This window comes from Xenopus tropicalis, chromosome 3 (assembly GCF_000004195.4).
Source record: "Xenopus tropicalis strain Nigerian chromosome 3, UCB_Xtro_10.0, whole genome shotgun sequence".
NCBI classification, from domain to species: domain Eukaryota; kingdom Metazoa; phylum Chordata; class Amphibia; order Anura; family Pipidae; genus Xenopus; species Xenopus tropicalis.
Genome location: NC_030679.2, coordinates 68,756,906 through 68,777,696, shown reverse-complemented (window position 1 = coordinate 68,777,696; position 20,791 = coordinate 68,756,906). Strand labels below are relative to the sequence as shown.

Below are 20,791 nucleotides of genomic sequence, written 5' to 3'. Positions count from 1 at the left end.
CTAAGAATATCCCTGACTAAAGCAGAACTAAAGCCAATGCACCCGTAGCAAATATAAAAATAATGTACATGGAGCAAAAAAATACTTGGAAAAGAAAAACAAAAAGTTAACTGAACTTCTACTACCGTAGAAGTATTAGACAGTGCTTATTCTTGTCCTTACTGCATAAAACAGTCAGAGTCTGTCATTCTCATATATCACAGCAATTATTCTTTAACATTAAAATAAAGGGTTTTAATTTACCTCGCTCTACTAGACGTTAACTAAGGTTATCAAACTTATCATGTCGTGCTATAAAAAAAATTATATTTCCCTAAAGTAAAAAAGTAAAATTTTGTGTCATGAGACATAATATATTAAGTGAAGATATCATTTTGATTATTATCTTGATAACTTAAATAGAAGGAAAGGTTAAATTACTGGGGGGTTCCAAATGAAGGCACCCCAAGTGATTGTAATCACTTACCTGATAGCAAATCCTGTTAGCACAAAACTGCACAGGCATGGGGTACATCTGTGCAGCGATACTTTCCCTGTACACACACATGTAGCGTAGATATAATCTAGTATACTGAGTGAACAGTGTATTTGTATAAACAAAATTCCTTTCAAAATTATCCGTATAGATGTCAGCATATGTGGGAGCTCCTCCTATGTAAAACAGGATGAAAAGCCAGCTTTTTCACACTACTGTGGATGCATCAGCCCCAGGATTTTAAAATAAAAGAGAAGGGAAAAGAGGATGGCTCACTTGCCTGTACCCCAGGATGGTGCTGTTTTCTGCTAACAGGAGTACCAGCGCATGGTATCAAGTAAGTGACTACAATCACTGGGGGGTGTCTAACCTGCCAGTGTTTGATTTTCTCCTTTAACATCCACATCTGAAATAAAGCTTTATTTCATTATTTATATGCTATAAATGCTGTTAAATCCAGTATTTGTTTCCTAAACATTAGAACTCAGAAGCAATTAATTATGAGTAAAACTATAATAAAGAATAACACAGTCAAGGTAAAAGCAATACAATAGGCATAAAACTAAGTAAAGCATTTATGCATTTTTTAACCTTTACATCTCAGCTGTTAAAAATGACATTGGTGTAGTCAAAATTTATATGACCACATCCCTAGACATGTAGCGATAAACTGGTCCTATATTATTATTTATCATGAGCATTTATTCTTTTCTATATTCATGAGCATTTATTCTATACTGTCTAGAAATCATTTGCTTTGGATGTGTTTTTTTCTGTCCATTCAACTGGAAAACCATTTAGAAGTTATATGGCTACATGCTTTTAATAATAACTTATTTTATTTAATGTCTCCACAATAATGAAAAAAAGGCTAATCCAATTCAGTATTAGACATGCAGTACAGGAGCCCAATCTGAGAAGGACATACATACATAACTAACACAGTTTTAAAAAGTTACAGGTGCAAAACACATCCACAATATATAGTCATTCAAAAGAGACAATGATGAAAGCGCTTGACAAAGAACAGCTGCTGTGACACAAATAACAGCACCTCAGAAATATTAACGCCTGTCAGTCTCATTGAAACTACAAGGAATAGAATGTACATCCAGTCATATAAAAGCAGTTAGGGCACCCAAGGAACAAAGTAGGGGTAAACAATACAAAAACAGCATGAAGATGGTGGAATTAGAAAGTGACTAAGTCTATAAAGAATAAGAAAATAATACGTGTAGTCTCTATTTTGACAAGGATCTATGTTTGGTGAGCTCTGGTCCTTTTTAAGTTTAGCATTAAGGCTGTTGTCATGATATATCGAAAACATCACTGCAGTAACATTAAACTTAATTGGACACCCATAAACCTCCTATTATGCCCTGCTATGATATGCAGCGAGGTATGCATAAGGTGTATGCACCTTGTATAACATGATAATTATGTTATGCTTTAAGAGAAGAACTAAATGCTGTACTATTGTGGTTATTATCTCATTTTTGGTTATTATGAATTGCGTTAGTATTATTTCTGTGAGCTAATTAATGCAGTGCGGTAAAATTAACGCATTCGGTTGCGCGCTAATTAATGCACGCAATATGCGACTTAATGCATGCGATACTTTAACGAATCGCGCGTTGTTTTTTCATGTCTATTTTACAACAAAAAAGCATGTGATAAGCGTTAGTGAATCAACCCTTATGTGAGATGCAATGGAGGTTTGTAGAAAGGGGTTATCCAGAGAAGCTATCGAAAACAAAAAGTTCAAAACAGGACATGTGATTAACCTTATAAACAGATATACAGCGATTCAATAAGGAAAATAATAAAAAAAAACATTGGAATTTGTTACAAACCTGTGCTACACATGTCAAAGCTTTTAATGAAGTCCCATTAATTGCATACCATTGTGGCAAAAACTTTAGAGATTTGCTTATTAAAGGAGAATGCAAGTGAATGTAAAAAGCATACTGCCCAATAGTCCTCCTATTGTTTACTAAAAACGCCACACTTTGGGCTCACCTAATCAAATATTTACTCAGTCACACTTACTTCAGATTTTCTAGAACAGACAGCCATCTCTAAAAAGGTATTCTCCCTCCTTGCTTCATACTGCACGTGTTTCATTCCCTCCCCCCCTCCCCTCTGCCAGATCCGCTTCTGATTGGCTGGTGGGCATGTGTAGCTCAAAACAGGATACAGGATCAAGTTACACACATGCTCAGAGAATAGGAAGGCTGCCGCTGGCAGCCTACATGAAGGACAGAGAGATTTCAGTGATGTCACTGTAGTCTTCACACTGCTGTAGGCTGCCAGCACCATATCTCAGAGAAGCAAGCAGGGATCTGGGAATTTAGATATGCAGTAAGTACTTAAATAGAATGCCTTTAGACTTACTTTTAATTTATATTAACCTTTCGTTGTCCTTTAAAGCTGACATTGGACCTTTAAAACAACAGAAACAAATGTTTCTTGGAGAACCCAAATTTGGTACTTTTACTTGCCTAAACTGTTCTAACTGTAATAACTTCACAAAGGAGTGCTTTTTTGAGACGTGATGGTGACCAATTATCTCAGCTACAGAAACTAGAGATGAAGTGGATTCTAGTATTAGGCACACTTAGTCCTGGTGAGTTAAACTGTGGTTATTCTCCAATGTCATTTATTTAGATTATATGTTGTTCTTTGTGCTTCTTGTGCAATAATACTGTTTTATATTATTTTATTTTTTGACAGCTCCAGACCTTGGGATGACTGGTGTTCTAAATTATAGACATCCAGACTCAAGAAAAGATCAAACACGTTTGCAAGTGTGTGATACTGTTGAAAAGCTCGGATGGAGCTTATATCCATATATGAAAATTGTTTCACAGAGCACTATGGGAAATGTATAGGAAAAATGGGAGGAGTTTACCCCTCTCCCTTTTACACTGATTTATAGCGAGTGTGTTAGACAAGTAGACTTGATAACGTTGCCTAGTATTTGTCACAAATAAAATTCACCTTTTCACCATTTTGCAGTGCTGCACCGTATTTTACTTTGTGAATCAAAGATTTTAGTGCCAGCACACTGAGGAGCATAGGCAAGCAGATACGTTTCTCTCAGCCTGGCCGGAAAAACGAATGGCTGAGAGAAGGAGATATATGCAATGTGTGCCCTCGCCCTAAGTGTTTAGTAAAGTATATTGGCACAAGGCATTAAGCCCAGAGAACAACCAATAGATATATTTGTTTATTTATATCAGTAGTAGTAGTTGCTATACAGTTCCTCATAAAAGCAACTCATTAAATCAAGAGACCCAAGCAAAGAATTAACTCTAGTGCCTACAATTCTTTCATTTATTTTTCTGAGTGCAACTTGTGCCTTTGTTTTAATATGAAGATGTACAGTATTAGTATGCTTTATTGGTCGGTGGTATGTTCCTTACCATACAAGGAGTGGAGATCATTATTATTAATATTTTCTGAAAAGGGCATATTGGGGCAAGATTTTACATACTTACACCATATCAAACCTGATAGGAGAATATTGCGTTTTCCACACAAAATATATTTTGCTAAATAAAGCATTAATATTAATATGTCCTTGACCAAAGTGTCTTATCATACATACATACAACTAGAAGACCACTAAAAGAAAGTACATAAATATACCTATATAGTTACTCAGAATGAAGTAAAATTGGAGTTAACTGTAATTCCCATTCATATTATTAGTTCCCTATTAATATATTTCTTATACGGTCTTTAATATCTTCATACATCAGATCTGTAGGCAGACTATAAAATGACAATATGCCAGTCTTGAAATTACTCTTGTTGAAAATAGTGGCCGAGTATGACAAAGAATATATAATTAGTCTACATTTTTCAAAGAATGATTGCCTGTCATAAAGTTAAGCCATTTTTTCTCAAAATACATTTCCCAAGGCTGTAAGTGAAATTTCAGGAATACTCACGTGGATCCTTAATAACATACATTTTCTTAGACACTATTTTATTTCCTATTCTTTCAGACAAAAATGCTATTGATACAAGCATTTAGGTCTGAGGTACAGAGTAAAACATTAAATTATAGGAATAAAAGACTTCACAGGTCATCTCCTGCACAATGTACAAAAACAATTTCAGATAACATATATTAAATAAAAGGCCATTTATTTCTTTTACAGATTCTACTCTGCCACATAAAATAGTTTTGACTCTGCATTTTTCATGTCAGTGGTACGGGTATAATTACAACTGTACAACTGTTGAGGTTCCAGGGACGAATATTAATAAAGTCAACAAAGCAGAGCTGGTGCTTATTTTTAGATCCCTATTTTCATTTCTACTTAGAAGAGTAATTTATTCATTATTCCTCTCAATTGGGATTATAGCTGAGCAAAATGTTCGCTCTGTTGTCATGGAGCCGAAGGAAATATTTGAAGCCGTGAAGTGTTATTCAATAAATATTAGTATCTCTAGCAACGGGTACTGGATATATTTTCAAGTATCTCATTATATGTGCAACTGCCTACTGATTTTAATGGTAATTAGACCCTGGGAATGGAACTTACATGAAACTCACTATAAACAACGTCATCAAAACTGCAATTGCCTTGCTAACTGGTAGGTTTGATTACACTAAAGGAATGCTGTCATCACATAATTACCCCCTCTTATAATACCATTTTAACACATACTTTAAAATTGTTTTGCTATTTGTTTGTTACAATAAAGACTAAGGTTTCATGTATTTATACAATTTAGAAGTACCATGCATCTATTTACATTACAACCAACTAACCACCATTCTTCACACTGGAAACAGATTACCAGTACAAGGGTTTTGGGCGCTACATCCCTCATCTTCTGTGTCCTCTGATATCAGCTAGTAGCAGTCATTTCAATTATGCCACTCAAGTTTTCCAGCTCCATAAATGGATCTACCTGTGTGTCAGGCTAGATCCAATAATTTCATTATCCCTGTGATCTGAAAACAATATTTTTTATTGTTGATACTAGGGGGCACATTTACTTACTCACGAACGGGCCGAATGCGTCCGATTGCGTTTTTTTCGTAATGATTGCTATTTGGCGATTTTTGGGAAAATTGTCGCGACTTTTTCGTAGCCATTCCGAATGTTGCGCAAAATGTTACGATTTTTTCGTAGCGTTACTACTTGCGCGAAAAGTCACTACTTTTTCGCAGCTTTCGTGCCGAGTACGAAAGATTCGGATTCATTCAAGCTTCAGTATGGTGACTTTTCTTGGGCCAGGTTGGAGCTGCAGGGTGCCATTGAGTCCTATGGGAGGCTTCCAAAATCATGCTAAGTCTGAAAGTTTTGCCCGCCACTTACGAGCACTCAATACGAAAAAGTTGCGACAAGATACGAGCGAATCGTAATGGCTACGAAAAACTCGCGTTTTTTCGCGCAAATCGTATTGGTAACGAAAAAGTCGCAACAATTTCCGAAAAGTCGTAAAGTCGACGAAAAAAATTGCAAAAAATACAAAAAAGTCGCAAAATGTTCGTTTTCCAATCGGAATTTTTCCAATTCGGATTCGTGGGTTAGTAAATGTGCCCCTAGAAGTTGACAGATGCAGCACCTAAAATCTCTGTACTGTTAATTTCTTTTTACTGTGAATAATGACAATGAGGTATTGTATGTATTCAGACTAAAATTGTAGCAGTCACTGGATAATTAGTCTCTACATACAAAGATTAAGCTGAGGACACCCAGATTATACATTTTACTTTTGAGTGTCACAGTAGTATAGGTTGGGTTAAGCTAACTTGTCCTTCTGGTATTAAGGGGCTGATTAACTAAAAATGTGTTTTTTTTCTGACCTTGAAAGTTGTATGAACTTGACATGGTATAAATTCGAAATTAACTCGATCATTATTTTGAGTTTACCCTCGAAAATCCCAATTTTTTTGGAGCCAAAGGTATTGTTAAAACTCGAAAAATTAGAGTTTAAATGGATATAACAGGAATTGCTCCAGCAGCCATTTTAGGAGCATTGGCACTCAGTCTTGGAAAACAATAATATGTTTAAGTTTCACTTTAAACTGGGTGAAATAGAAAACAATGATTGGATGAACTTCTCCTTGAAAATGTGTGAAATTGAAAACAATGAGACGATTAAATTCCCCTTAAAACTTAGTGAAACAGAAAACAATGAGGGGATTCACTTCTCCTTGAAATTGGGTGAATGAAAACAATAAGGGGATTAACTTCTCCTTGAAAATGTGTCAAGTATGGCTGTCACTGACTATTCGATTCCTCTTAAGTTCTCCATAGGACTTAATGGTACTCGACAGATCAAATCTGGCAAATTTTTTTTGACAAAAAAACTAAACATTAATAAATCATGAATTATGGGAGTTATTTTAGAAAAACTCGAATTTTTCGAGAAACAATATCAGAAAAATGGAAACCCCAGTTTTACATTTGTGAGTTTTTGCACAAATTTTTTTTTAATTGCAGTAAGAACTCAAATTAATATGTAAATACATTGTTACATTTATTTAAATAAATACATTGGCCCTCTAGGGGCATATTTAGCAAAGTCTAAAAATGAAACTCTGCACAGAAAAAATTTTCCCACTTCATATTAATTCTTTAGGGCTTTTTAATAGTGTATTTTTTAAATGTGATAATTACACTTTTAAAAATCACATAGAAATGAAAAAAGTAGGTGAATTGTTCTGTGGTTAGACATTATATGAAGTCTTGGTGCATTATTTATTGTTAAATTATTGCTACACTTTTATATGAGGTTTTATTAAATTAATTCTGATTACAACTGTATTAAGGTATTAGGCCTGTTTAAATTCACTCACAAATAAAATGATTGGATAATCACATAATTGTACTTTGTTACAGATTGGGCTGCCCTGCAACATGTATTTATTAGACATGGAAATTTTCTCTTTAGGATTATCCAGTGGAACATACAGTACTGCCAAAAAGTATATTTTTGTGAAAATAGTTTATTCAGATAAAGGAATGTTTTATATATGAGCTGTTTTATCCTTTTTTTATAGAGAGCTTTTTAAATTTGTCTGGTAAATTTCAACCAGCCACCAATGAGTAAACTACAAGAATTGGGTATATTACAAAGGAAACTTTCATATTATAACTCCACAGACGAGTAATAACAGTTGCTCTCATCAACCAATTTACTGTTCTGCCTTTCTTGTCTCTTATTGCTATTTTTTTTACTATTTACTGTACATATTTAAAACATCATTTTGGATTCAGTTTACTTCTTGTTGCTATGCCCTATTCATTCTCTATTTTAATTATTTTTCTGATTGCTATTTTGCATGGTTGGTTTGCCTCTTTTGCACTCTTGTTGGCCTGCACGTTTTCTCACCAAACTTACGGCAAACTTTTTTATCAAACCATAAAACTCTTGTTTTGTTATATATTTCCCAGTTTACATATTGCAAAGTTGTCCTTGTTTGGACATACAAGAGTATTTTTTTTTAGTTGTAATATTGGTGTGTAGGCAGCCATCTCCGTGCCTTGTGCCCGAGTCTGAGCTTTCAAAAGGAGCTAGCGCTTTAGATTAAAAATGCTTTCAGGTAACCTATTGTTTCTCCTACTCCCATGTAACTGGAGGAGTCCCAAGACGGACTTGGATTTCTTACTATTGAGTGCTATTCTGTTATTTACTGGAAGCTGCTACATTCCCATTGTTCTGTTGATTGGCTGCTGGGAGGGAGTGATATCACTCCAACTTGCAGCTCAGCAGTAAAGTTAGACTGAAGTTTATCAGAGCACAGGTCACATATTAAAATGGTTTGTGTTTTTGAAAAACAGATTTCAATGCAGGATTCTGCTGGAGAAGCTCTATTATACTCAGGAATAGAGTATAATAGACGCATTTTGAAAAAAAAAACATGTTTTTTTTCCATGACAGTATTCCTTTAAATCCAGCTGAAATCACTACCCATTTTCTCAATGCCATTTCTTATTCTTTAGTGCATGGTTTTAACTCTGGCTTTACTTTACGAGAGTTTTTCCACTGCATTTTAAAATCCCTCTGTCCCTTCTAAAAAGGGCATAACTATCTAAAGTAACAGGCTACTGATATGATTCATCCCCCCTCAGATATCATAATTTTCATTAAATGCAATTAATTCTTCCTCTCCTTTTTTTGCCTGACAAGCTCCATGGAATTGCAAGCAAACAGTGGATGTTACTAGTTTTTAGTTTGATATTTACATAATTCATTGGAGAGTTACATTAAAGATCAATAATTACTGTCATACAGATCTCTTTGTAATGGTGCAATCTCCTTAACAGGTATACTATGTGCTTCCCTCTTTCCTCCCCCATGACCCCATTCCTTTTTTTTTTTATTTTAACATATCAGAAAAAACACAACAAGGACAAAAAAAAGGGGGGGTAGAAACAAAGAGGAAGACGTTAGAGAGGAAAAAATGTAAAGAGGGGAGCTGAGGGGGAAGTGTCAAGGTTATCAGCATAACATTAAAGCAGTTATATCACTGACTAAGAGTTCCATTCTAGTGTCTGAGACACGATTAGTATGGTTGATTTGCCTCTAGCCATGCTCCCCAGATGGCCATGAACTTATCAGGGCATCTACGTGCTAGGTATACGCGTTTCTGTTTGGGTAAAGGGTCATTTATTAGCTTTTTCCAAAAGTTCAGTGCCCATGACCCTATTCTAGTCCCACACCTCTATTTAACTAGCTATATATATATAAAATATATATATACTATAAAAAAAACTCATTGAAGTTTGGTATCTGGCAGGAATACCTGGAATGATTGGAATCTTTTTTTAGGAACCAAACCTAAAGGAGATAGCCTTAGGTCTGTTGTTGGCAATTAGTAAAATGGACCTTGCACTCTGCCTAATGCTATTTCCTTATAGATTTTTTTCTATTACTGCTGAAGGTTTGGCGTGGGCTGATTTAAAAAGGGTTATAATTTAAACTGACTTACAACTGACTAACAACTTAAATAGCCCTCTTTTTACACCTGTGAGCCAAACTTGTACAAGCTGTCCCTGGGATCAAATCATGTAACATCAAATATGGTTTTGCAACAGCAATCCAAATGGAAAATTCTCTCTTGACTCCTCCTCTGTCAGGGTTAGGTAACCCTTTTTTGAAACTCTAATAGGTTTTTTTAGTGTACAAGATATCATCAATATTTTTTCTTTATTTACTGCTTGTATAAGTCTTTTAAAAAGATTGTGTACATATACATGGCATGTCTGCCCAAAAGAACAATTTTAAATGTTGTGAAACATGTTTTGTATATCTTCACTGAAAAGCAAATTAATATTCAAATAATCTAAATGTCTAGCAATTTTAATAAAAATAAATCTATTACATTGCTTAGGGCTTGGTTTTCTCATTGCAATCTATATTTGTTTAATACTGTATTCAGTCTGGTGCTATGATTAAAGGGAGGCAACTATTTTGCAGATATTAGTCATCTAGTAACTATGTAACAATATTATTTGCTTGTTTCTTTTATAAATACAGTAAAAGCATGCCATAAAATAATTGCCTTGATAAGAACAGAATTTTGTTACATTGTTTACAGAAGATGTAAGGTAAAGTCAGATCATGCATGGTTTCACTGCCTGGTTTATGACCACAAATAATTCATGAATGGTATAACAGTGATACCCACAGGCCAGTATAAAGAAATGCATGCTGCTCAGTTGCAAGTGCTTTTCTGAAACACACACTTGCTTAAAAAATGTAATAAACCTCTCATATAACAGGGTATGCTGCAGCCTAAACTAAAAAACAAGAACAAGTGTTTGAAAAGTGAAGAATGCAGTTAAGAAAAAGGAGAGGTGAAATGAGGCAAGCTGGTTTTTTCTGAGCACAGTAGCGTCGGGGAGCTTTAAAACTGACACATTGCTATAAGTATTATCATTCTTTAATTTTTTTTGGTACAATTTTTTTGCCCCATTCATGGTGTTTTCTGTAATAGTTTTTTTGTGCTCATGGGCAAGGTGGCACAATTTTTATTTTTTGCAGAAAGAAATCCGCAATTGCAATTTGCAAGAAATGCAGCAAAACCATGGCAAAACACAACACAAAAAATAAATCTGGCTTCTATGTTTGGATCTCTCAGTTTAGCTCTAGTGCAGTCAGGACAGGAGTTCCTAAGTTGTAAAATAAAACTGGTTATGTGACAGCTACTGCCAAGTTAGTAGACTTTCAGTTGTTTTTGTGTGTCTGCAAAGCACATACTAAGAAATTCCAATAAATCAGTAAAGGTTTTCTCTCATGTACTGACACTGTTGTAACTCAAGTGTTTCTCTTTTGTTTAAATTTTGTTTTTCTTTTTGTTTACAGTGATGTCATGGAGATGTTTTGGTGCCACCTTGCTGCACATTCCTAAGGTTATTCAAGAGGCTTGATTGCACTGTTAGCTTGTCTTGAGTAAGGTCCTATGAAGGAACAAAATGCTGACTTAATAAACATCTGTTTTTCTATATTTTAAGCCCTTAAAGAGCACCATTCATTATGAATAATTAAAGAAAGAGATTAAGTGGGCCGCATATACAAATCCTCACACACATAATTGATCAAAATTAAATTTTAAAAAAACTGCTAATACATGTTCAAACAATTATGTAGAGCTATGGGTGTAATGCAAATTTGTGGCTAAGTCTTTATCCCAGCTGTTCAAAGCCAAATCTTTTCTCCCTTGTCTGGATACTAATGGTATGGCTACCTTCTCTTTGGTTTCTATATAAGAAGCCTTTTTCTCTGTAATAATAAAACAGTACCTTGTACTTAATCCCAACTAAGATACAATTAATCCTTATTGGAGGTAAAACAATCCTATTGGGGTTAATTACTGTTTAAATAATGTTTTTAGCAGACTTTTGGTAGGAGATCCGAATTATGGAAAGACCCCTTATCCAGAAAACCCCAGGTCCTGAGCATTCTGGATAATGGGTCCCATACATGTAATACTAATAAGGACCTAAGGCTTTAAGAAAAATAGTCTAAATTTTACTTCAAAAAGGATGCAAAATTTTAAAAACATTGGGTAAAAACACCTACGTAATAAGCAATTATTTGGCCTCACTTATGACCCAATAGGCTGCCAATGTATCCTGAGGCTCATATCTTTGGTAACTGATAGTTAAGAGGTCAATGGATTGCTTTTTAACTTGTATAACTTTTTTACTTCTTACGTGTCGAGGTGCATAAATAACGCAGTTTCACATATGAGCTGTTTTATGCAATATATTTTTATAGAGACCTACATTGTTTGGGGGTATAGTTTTCCTTTATAGAAAGAACTGTGGCTTCTTCAACTCCATACCTCCCGATATTTGAAAAACTGAGAGGGGCCTAATTAACTGATGCATATATATGTACTGTGGCTATGAATACTTAGCCACGCCCACTGTAGCCACACCCTATAAAATATAATGCCCAAATAACAAAAACACACCCCTTTTTATACAACTGGAAAAACACACTGTGGCCCCCAAAACATTTCATGACAGACACAGCAGTGGCCTTTCAAACATTCCACTCACATTTAAGGGTCAATGCCCATATATTGCGCTCTTTTGCCCTCCAATCTGTAAATTACCCAACCACTTGGGATTGTAAACTCTACAGGGCAGAGACCTCTGTGTATATTTATACTTATTTGTTGTATTTATTATAATACTTGTCCTGCCTGTATGTAAATTTGTATATTGTTAATTTGTACAGTGCTGCGTATCCTTGTAACGCTTTATAAATAAAGTTATACATAGTAACATAGTAACATAGTAACATAGTAAGTTGGGTTGAAAAAAGACATACGTCCATCAAGTTCAACCATAATGCCTATACCTAACCTGCCTAACTACAAGTTGATCCAGAGGAAGGCAAAAAACCCCATCTGAAGCCTCTCTAATTTGCCTCAGAGGGGAAAAAATTCCTTCCTGACTCCAAGATGGCAATCGGACCAGTCCCTGTATCAACTTGTACTAAGAGCTATCTCCCATAACCGTGTATTCCCTCACTTGCTAAGAATCCATCCAGCCCCTTCTTAAAGCTATATAATGTATCAGCCAGTACGACTGATTCGGGGAGGGAATTCCACAACTTCACAGCTCTCACTGTAAAAAATCCTTTCCGAATATTTAAATGGAACCTCCCTTCTTCTAAACGGAGTGGGTGCCCTCGTGTCCGTTGGAAGGACCTACTGGTAAATAAAACATTAGAGAGGTTATTATATGATCCCCTTATATATTTATACATAGTTATCATGTCACCTCTTAAGCGCCTCTTCTCCAGTGTAAACAGACCCAACTTGGCCAGTCTTTCTTCATAACCGAGACTTTCCATACCCTTTACCAGCTTAGTTGCCCTTCTCTGGACCCTCTCTAGCTCAATAATGTCCCGTTTGAGCACTGGAGACCAAAACTGAACAGCATATTCTAGATGGGGCCTTACCAGTGCTCTGTAAAGGGGAAGAATAACCCCCTCCTCCCGTGAATCTATACCCCTTTTAATACAGCTCAGAACCTTGTTTGCCCTTGCAGCTGCTGCCTGGCATTGCTTGCTACAGCCAAGTTTATTATCTACAAGGACTCCAAGATCCTTCTCCATTATGGATTTGCCTAGTGCAGTCCCATTAAGGTTATACGGGGCTTGCATATTTTTACATCCCAGGTGCATGACCTTACATTTATCCACATTAAATCTCATCTGCCACTTAGCTGCCCAGATTGCCAGTTGGTCAAGATCCTGCTGCAGGGATGTCACATCCTGGATAGAATTGACTGGTCTGCAGAGTTTTGTGTCATCTGCAAACACTGATACATTACTCATAATACCCTCCCCTAAGTCATTTATGAACAAATTAAACAAAAGTGGACCCAGTACAGAACCCTGAGGGACCCCACTGAGAACCTTACTCCAAGTAGAGAATGTGCCATTAACAACCACCCTCTGTACCCGATCCTGTAGCCAGTTTTCTATCCATGTGCAAACGACTTCACTAAGACCAATAGACCTTAGCTTAGAAAGCAGTCGTTTGTGGGGAACGGTATCAAATGCTTTGGCAAAATCCAAATAGATTATATCTACTGCATCCCCACTGTCCAGCTTCTTACTTACCTCATCATAAAAAGCAATTAAATTGGTCTGACATGACCTGTCCTTCATAAAGCCATGCTGATTACTGCTCATAATGCCATTCTCCACTACATAATTTTGAATGTGATCCCTTAACAAGCCTTCAAATAACTTGCCCACCACGGATGTCAAACTTACAGGCCTATAATTGCCAGGCTGAGATCTTATTCCCTTTTTAAATATGGGAGTGACATTCGCCTTCTTCCAATCACTAGGTACCATACCTGATGAAAGAGAGTCTGAGAATATCAGAAACAAGGGCCACTGCAATTCTGCCCCTAGCTCTCTCAGTACCCGAGGGTGTATTCCATCTGGCCCAGGTGCCTTGTTTACATTTATCGTGTGTAACCCTTTAAGCACCATATCCTGTGCCAACCACTGTGTAGTTGGAGCTGAGGCAACAGTGAAGCTATTGGGTGAGACTTGGCCCACTGGCTCCTCTACTATATACACAGAAGAAAAGAACTGGTTAAGCACATCTGCCTTTTCTGTATCCGCTGTAACCATATTGCTATTATAACTCAATGGGGCCACACCCTCAACCTGCATCTTTTTACTATTAATATACTTAAAAAACTTTTTGGGGTTAGTCTTGGCCTCGGCCGCGATGCGCTCCTCATTTTCTATCTTTGCCTTCCGGATTGCTGTTTTACAACACTTGTTATAGTGTTTATATTCATTAAACGCAGCTACTGTCCCCTCTGACTTATATTTCTTAAAAGCTTTCCTTTTTTTCCCTATTAACTTCTTTACCTCAGAGTTAAGCCACATAGGGTGATTCTTAACACTTCTACTTTTTCTTATTAATGGAATGAATTGAGAACAGTAATGATTTAATATCATTTTAAATGACAACCATTTCTGCTCTGTATTTTTATCAGAAAACATAATGCCCCAATCTATGCCCTGAAGCGCTGCCCTTAAGGAGCTAAAATTTGCCTTCCTAAAATTCAGTGTCTTTGTTGCCCCCGTGTAAATTTGTTTCCTGCACCAAACATCAAATGAAATAACATTATGGTCACTATTACCCAGGGGTTCAACCACTTGCACATTTGCTATACGTTCTGGGTCATTAGAGATCACTAGATCTAGTATAGCATTGTTCCTGGTTGGCTCCTCAACAACCTGTGACATAAAGTTGTCGTGCAGCAAGTTTATAAACTTGTTCCCATTTACTGTCCTGGCAGTACTATTGCCCCAGTCAATATCAGGGTAATTAAAATCCCCCATTATTATCACTTGCCCCAAACTAGCAGCCTTTTCTATTTGCAACAGGAGCTGGGCCTCCTCCTCTTCGCTTACATTAGGGGGTCTATAGCATACCCCTACAATTAGCTTGGTAGATTCTTTACTATCTGTGAGAAGCTCAACCCATAAGGATTCAGCTCCCTCTGTTACCCCCATCACTTCCTCCTTAATATTTGCTTTTAAGTCGTGCTTAATGAACAGACACACTCCTCCTCCTTTCCTATTGCCCCTGTCCCTCCGAAACAATGTATACCCCCCAATATTAACAGCCCAGTCATGAGACTCATTCAACCAAGTTTCAGCAACACCAATCACATCATATTTCCGCTCCAACGCCAGTACCTCCAGCTCTCCCATTTTACCAGTCAGACTCCTTGCATTGGTAAACATACATTTAATACTGGTTCCGGCGTGAGAATGACGTGTAAACAACTTATGGGCCTCCCTGCCATTATCAGTATCCCGAAGCAAGTCTCCTCCCCCAATTTTCCTTACTATGCCCACTACCTCATCTATCCTGTCTACCACAGAATTTCCCGCTGCACCCTCCCCCCCCACTCCTAGTTTAAAATCTCCTCCAACCCTCTAGCCATCTTTTCCCCCAAAGCAGCTGCCCCATCATCATTGAGGTGCAGCCCATCCCTGGCAAAGAGCCTGTAGCCGATTGAGAAATCAGCCATATATTCCACTGCAATCCACACACCCCTCCTCTCCAGGTGCCCAAGCTTTAAATACTGTAGAATGGGGATTGACATTGTGGTCTAATCTCATGAGACTGCTACAACCAGTAAGAAAATGGGACTTTTAACTGGTTATCTGGGACTGCTAGTTGGGGGCCAAAAATCAGTGGTGTCCTGGCAAAAGCAGGCCCCTTGGAAGATATGCAATTTCAGCATTTGCTTAAAGGAGAAGGAAAGGCAAAGTCACTCGGGGGTGCCAAAATGTTAGGCACCACCAAGTGACTTGAATCACATACCTTTTACCCCGGGCTGGTGCCCCTGTACAGAGAGAACAGCGCCAGCCCAGGGTAGCTGCAGCGCTTCCTCCTTTCGGCTTCGCTCGCATGCGCAGTAGAGTGAAAAGCCGAACTTTAACAGAGAAGTCGGCTTTTCACTCTACTGCGCATGCGCCTATGTGTTAGTCTTAGCGAAACGCAGGCGGAAGGAGGAAGCGCATCGCTCCAGGTACCCTGGGCTGGTGCTGTTTTCTCCTAACAGGGGCACCAGCCCGAGGTACAAGGTAAGCGATTAAAGTCACTTGGGGGTGCCTAACATTTTAGCACCCCCAAGTGACTTAGCCTTTACTTCTCCTTTAAAGGAGAACTATACCCCCGGGCACCTCTCTTATGGCATAGTTTCTAACTTTTAAAATTGTCCTTATCGCTAACCCCAACCTAAAAGAGCAGAGTAGCGCAGCAGGGTACCTGCCCGACATCTTCCCTGCAAGCGAACAGTCTTCGGGTCTCACCGCCATGGACCCTGCTTGCAAATGACCAGTTTAAGCAGATTTCCTGCGACCTCCAACTGCGCATGTGCAAGCAGGTTCATATCGCCGGAGAGACCCGGTGTCTTCAGTTGCAAAGATGTCGGCCACGTACGCTGCTGCGCTACTCTGCTGTTTTAGCTTGGGGTTAGCAATAGGGACAGTTATTCACCAAATAAATCTTCTCATTACTCTTCTGAAGATGTTACTCCCAAGGCCTGAGTAATAAGGATCTGTATAATATTAATGCACAGCCACTGGCAGCTAATCCCATGGATAACTCCGCATTGGTTAAGCCAAAGAAGCCTTTCTACCTTACATTCTTTAACTTTACCTGCCCCTAGTTTGCACATAAACTCGTTTCTTTTTGGTCAGGTTATGAAATGGTGGCAGGTACTGTCGGCAACCAGAAAAAATTCTAGGAACCTAGTTTAAGAACTAATATTTGTACCCCATAGATTCTCCTACATTAGCCCATACACAGACCCTAAATTGTGAAAAATATTGTCTTCGCATTAGACACTGGACCCAACTTAGAAAAATCTTTTTATGGGTAACTATGGGCAGGGCCGATTTGTTTTCTGGGCGCCCCTAGGCCACCCCCGTTGATCGGCCCGCCCCCCCAATGCGCATGCACGAACGAGCATCCCCGCGCCCCTGCTAGCGCGCATGCGCATACATTTAAAGCCCCATACGGAGCAGTGGGGAGAAGTTCCCACTGCTCCGTATTGAAAAAAAGTTGAAAATTCCGTTGCGGCGGGGCGGCATGCCACCCCTACATTTCTGCTGCCCTAGGCCCGGGCCTTTGTGGCCTCTCCACAAATCCGGGCCTGACTATGGGTGACAGCCGCTGAGGACTAACTCCTCCATGAAACAGGGGAAACCCTGCCAGCACTGGTATTCACCAACACACTTTCGGAGCCACAGAATGTTCTGCTGCAGAACTAAAAAGGACCTGCACACATCAGGAAATATAAGATTATGTTTGATCACTTCCACCCAGTCTGCCTAGCTCTGGTCCTAGTACTGGTTCCCTAGAAGTACAAAAATCTAAAAGATTTCAACGTCACCTGGCCCTTGTTTGCACAAAACGAGAATAAAGTATTCTCAGTTCCCCGGCCAACGTCGGAGCTCTCAGTAGAAATCATAAATCGCTTATGAAATATTTGGAGCTGAGGGTTGGGGCGCATGGCTACCACTCATGGTTTTTTTTTTGCTTTTGTTATCTAACAAAACCAGGACGTGCGAGCAGATAGAAAACAGATTGAGAACGGAGCAAGCCCCACACTAACTGCTTCTATTAACGTATAACTGTGCTACCCCGCCCCTGGCCGCCAGTCCCACAGGCAGCGCTACCCTGCGCGTCACTGCGCGTACATGTTGTCATGGCTCCTACTCTCGCGTGATGAGACTTGAGGAGTCGGGATTTGCAGAAAGATGAGGCTTGTAGTTAACAGCTTTGCTGAAGGCACAAGTAGCGATCCTGGACTGTGGTCTGCATTAGGCAAAGCGGGATTGTTGGATACTGTGCAGTTACTTGAATTAGAGAGTGACGTTTGAACTTTACCCCCAGCCTGTTCTATCCTCATACAGCTCTACCGGGACGGAAATTGTTACAAAACTAGCAGAACATAAAGCTGTGTAGGAGAGAGAAGATGCAGGCACCATAGCAACTGCCCTTCCTTAGCCAGGTCTGCAGATCTCTGATAGCAGGGGGCCCGGTAATCCAAGTAAGTTCAGCACAACCGGGCCCCTGGATGATTCCCTTTCCCCATGGCTGCTCTTATTGAGGTAGCCCTTATAGCTACTTTCTTATAAGACTGCTTAGTGTTCTATACAGGGACGTTTAGTGCACTCCGTCCATAACTGGGAAGCTTTACACAAAAATGAAGAAAATCTTTGGTTTTGGAAAGAAAAAAAAATGGGGCCCATCGCCTAATACATCTGACACCGGTAGTGTCCTTTCTGTAGGGTATGAGCTGAAGGATAAGGACCTAAGCAAACTGCACCGCGCCGCCTCCGCTGGGGATGTTGGCAAGATAAAACAGCTGATTAAGAAACAAGATATCAACCAGCTGGATAAAGAGAACAGGTGAGGGGACTCTGTTTATAAATATTGATCATGTGGCATAGGCTTTTTGCTTTGCAAACACAATTAGGAGCAATGTTTACACTTCTGAATGACTTAACCACAAATGTCAAGAGCAAGTCTAAATGTAAACAGATGCTGAAGTTTGTTGCAGTTGAATGTGCAAAGAAGTTGAAAATGCCCCAGTTGTGGCCAAAGTATGGATTACAATAATTCCCAATCCAGTATGTATGTGTGACGAGGGGGTTGGTTATCCTTCTTGTAGGTAATCTACTTTTAGTTGTTTAATAAGGATTAGGAGTCTAAAGCATAGCACACAGACCTGTAACACCAACACATCAACTTCTATTTATAAATGTTAAAGGGCACCTTTCACCCCAAAATAGGTTTTCATCAGTTTAGTAATATAAGATTTTATGTATTTATTATTAATCTTTCTACGGTTTAAGAATCACTGGATTCAAATGTTTTCCCATTGCCATGGCAAGAGAAATCCAAACACTTTTTGCAAGTAACCAAGGTGTTAGTTTTCACCCCTCCTATTCTCAACAGACAGAAACTGAAATGTGACTCTAAACACAAAACCTATTGTCATAGAGACAGTATACCAGGGTTTTAAGTAATTTGATAGCATATAACTGTCCAACTTTGTTTTCTTTACACTATGTAGTTACAAATCCAAGATTCACTAAACCTTTTTTTTTTTTACATTTTTTATTTGCATTAAAAAATAAAATTGTTCATACCGATATGTCAATGAGAAAAGCAATATCAGGATACAGGATACTACAGCAGGCAAAAAAAGGAGGAAAACATAGTAGAATGGAAGTAATTCATAGTAAAATCAAGCGATCAATGTGATTTAACAGACATGCTGAATCAAAGACTTTAAAAAAAAATATTATAAGAACTTTGCTATGTAACAGAAACTACCTTAACTAGGAATTCCTGTCATGTTCCAATTTCATACTTTTATAAATTTTGCTTCCTTTTGCACTAACAGGCACTAAGTTGGCCTGAGTGCAGACACACAGTGGATTTCGGTTCAAATATGCATACTCATACAAACATGTGCAGATGGCCTTTTTCTCGCCCTGATTTTATACGTATATCCATTCTACTCTACATTTCTAATTCTTTATTCAATGAAACATACGCATGCACTTAAAAAAAAAAAATCTTCAAGTGACAAGAAAATAGGGGTTTACTGGGGGAGGCCAACATTTTAGGCACTCCCACCCCCCAGTGAGTGCAAGTTCCCTAGGTTGCACCAGGAATTAAGCAAGGTATTACACTTCGGATGTAAAAAATTGTGCAGTAGAGTAAAATCTGAAAATTTTACTCTACTGTTCATGATAAACAGAGGACACCTGGAATAAGATTGCTTCACAATGTTTTTTATTTTTCCTGGCTGGTAGTGATAGTCATGTCAAAATTTTGCCATTGTAGGGCTTGCACACACACTTTCCAGCTCTGCAGGCTACCTCTTCTGGCTCCAAATCAAGGTAATCTTTAGCAGAGAAGAAATGTACTTCCCTAGTCTGACCTGCACCCAACCCGAACCTGCAATAGTCACCAAAATTTCAACCCTGAACCTACCTGACTTGTGGGTAAACCTGCAAGTCCTATGAATTTTGGGTCAACCTACACATCATGCACTACCAGCAAGTTCAGTTTCTGCCGTAAAGGAGCACCAGGCAGGAAAGAGAATGTATTGACTTGATTCATTTGGGGGGAGGGGTAGAACCACAGAGAAGTCCTTTAAAGGTGTGTTCTTTCCTGTTCCTTCTAAAAGTTTTGAAACTGCCTTTTTTCCCCATGTAAAATACATTGAAGTTAAGGGGTGTTTTATTAGCAGCCACTTTTCCCCCACAAACTGCATTGGAGCAAGTGGGTGTTTTTCGCACCAACTTTTTTTCAGTCAGTATATTTCTTTCAAATTGGAGTTAATGGACATTTTGTTACTGTGGTTCCACAAAAATATTCACCAATGGCGGAATGTGGACTTTTACCATGAATCAATGTTGCTTAGCGCTAGAGTGATTCACCTTTTTGGTTAGTATCATTCTGTTTGCTTTTTTTATTACTATTTTTTTATTGTTTGCTATTTATTCAGCTTTTTGTTGAGCAGCTCACCTGTTTGGAATAATAAAATTGTAGTTTTACAGAGCAATAGTTTTTAGGCTGCTGGGGTCCGTAACCCCACTTTACCAAGAACTTATATTACAAACTGACTGCACTGGCTTAAAGTTTCAGCATCTCTATAGATCTTGGAGTCTGTCCCCCCCACCCCCCCTGGAACTGTCCGGGACAGTGCACATGCTCGTGTGGTCTGAGCAGCTGTTGAGAAGCTGAGCTTAGGG

The 20,791-nt window shown here is 38.4% G+C and overlaps 1 protein-coding gene across 6 annotated transcripts in view; it reads left to right on the top strand.

Moving 5' to 3' along the window:
* Positions 1–17,690: 17,690 nt before the first annotated feature.
* ankrd7 (ankyrin repeat domain 7) overlaps positions 17,691–20,791 on the top strand; it is a 64,058-nt gene continuing 60,957 nt past the window's right edge. For 2 of the 6 annotated variants that reach the window (XM_031898974.1, XM_031898973.1), the window contains exon 1: positions 17,691–18,431. In XM_031898974.1, the coding sequence (XP_031754834.1) occupies positions 18,226–18,431 (206 nt within the window). In that variant the 5' untranslated portion in view covers positions 17,691–18,225. The remainder of the gene's footprint in view (positions 18,432–20,791) is intronic. The other 4 variants (XM_012959953.3, XM_031898975.1, XM_031898977.1 and 1 more) reach the window with 2 other exon arrangements.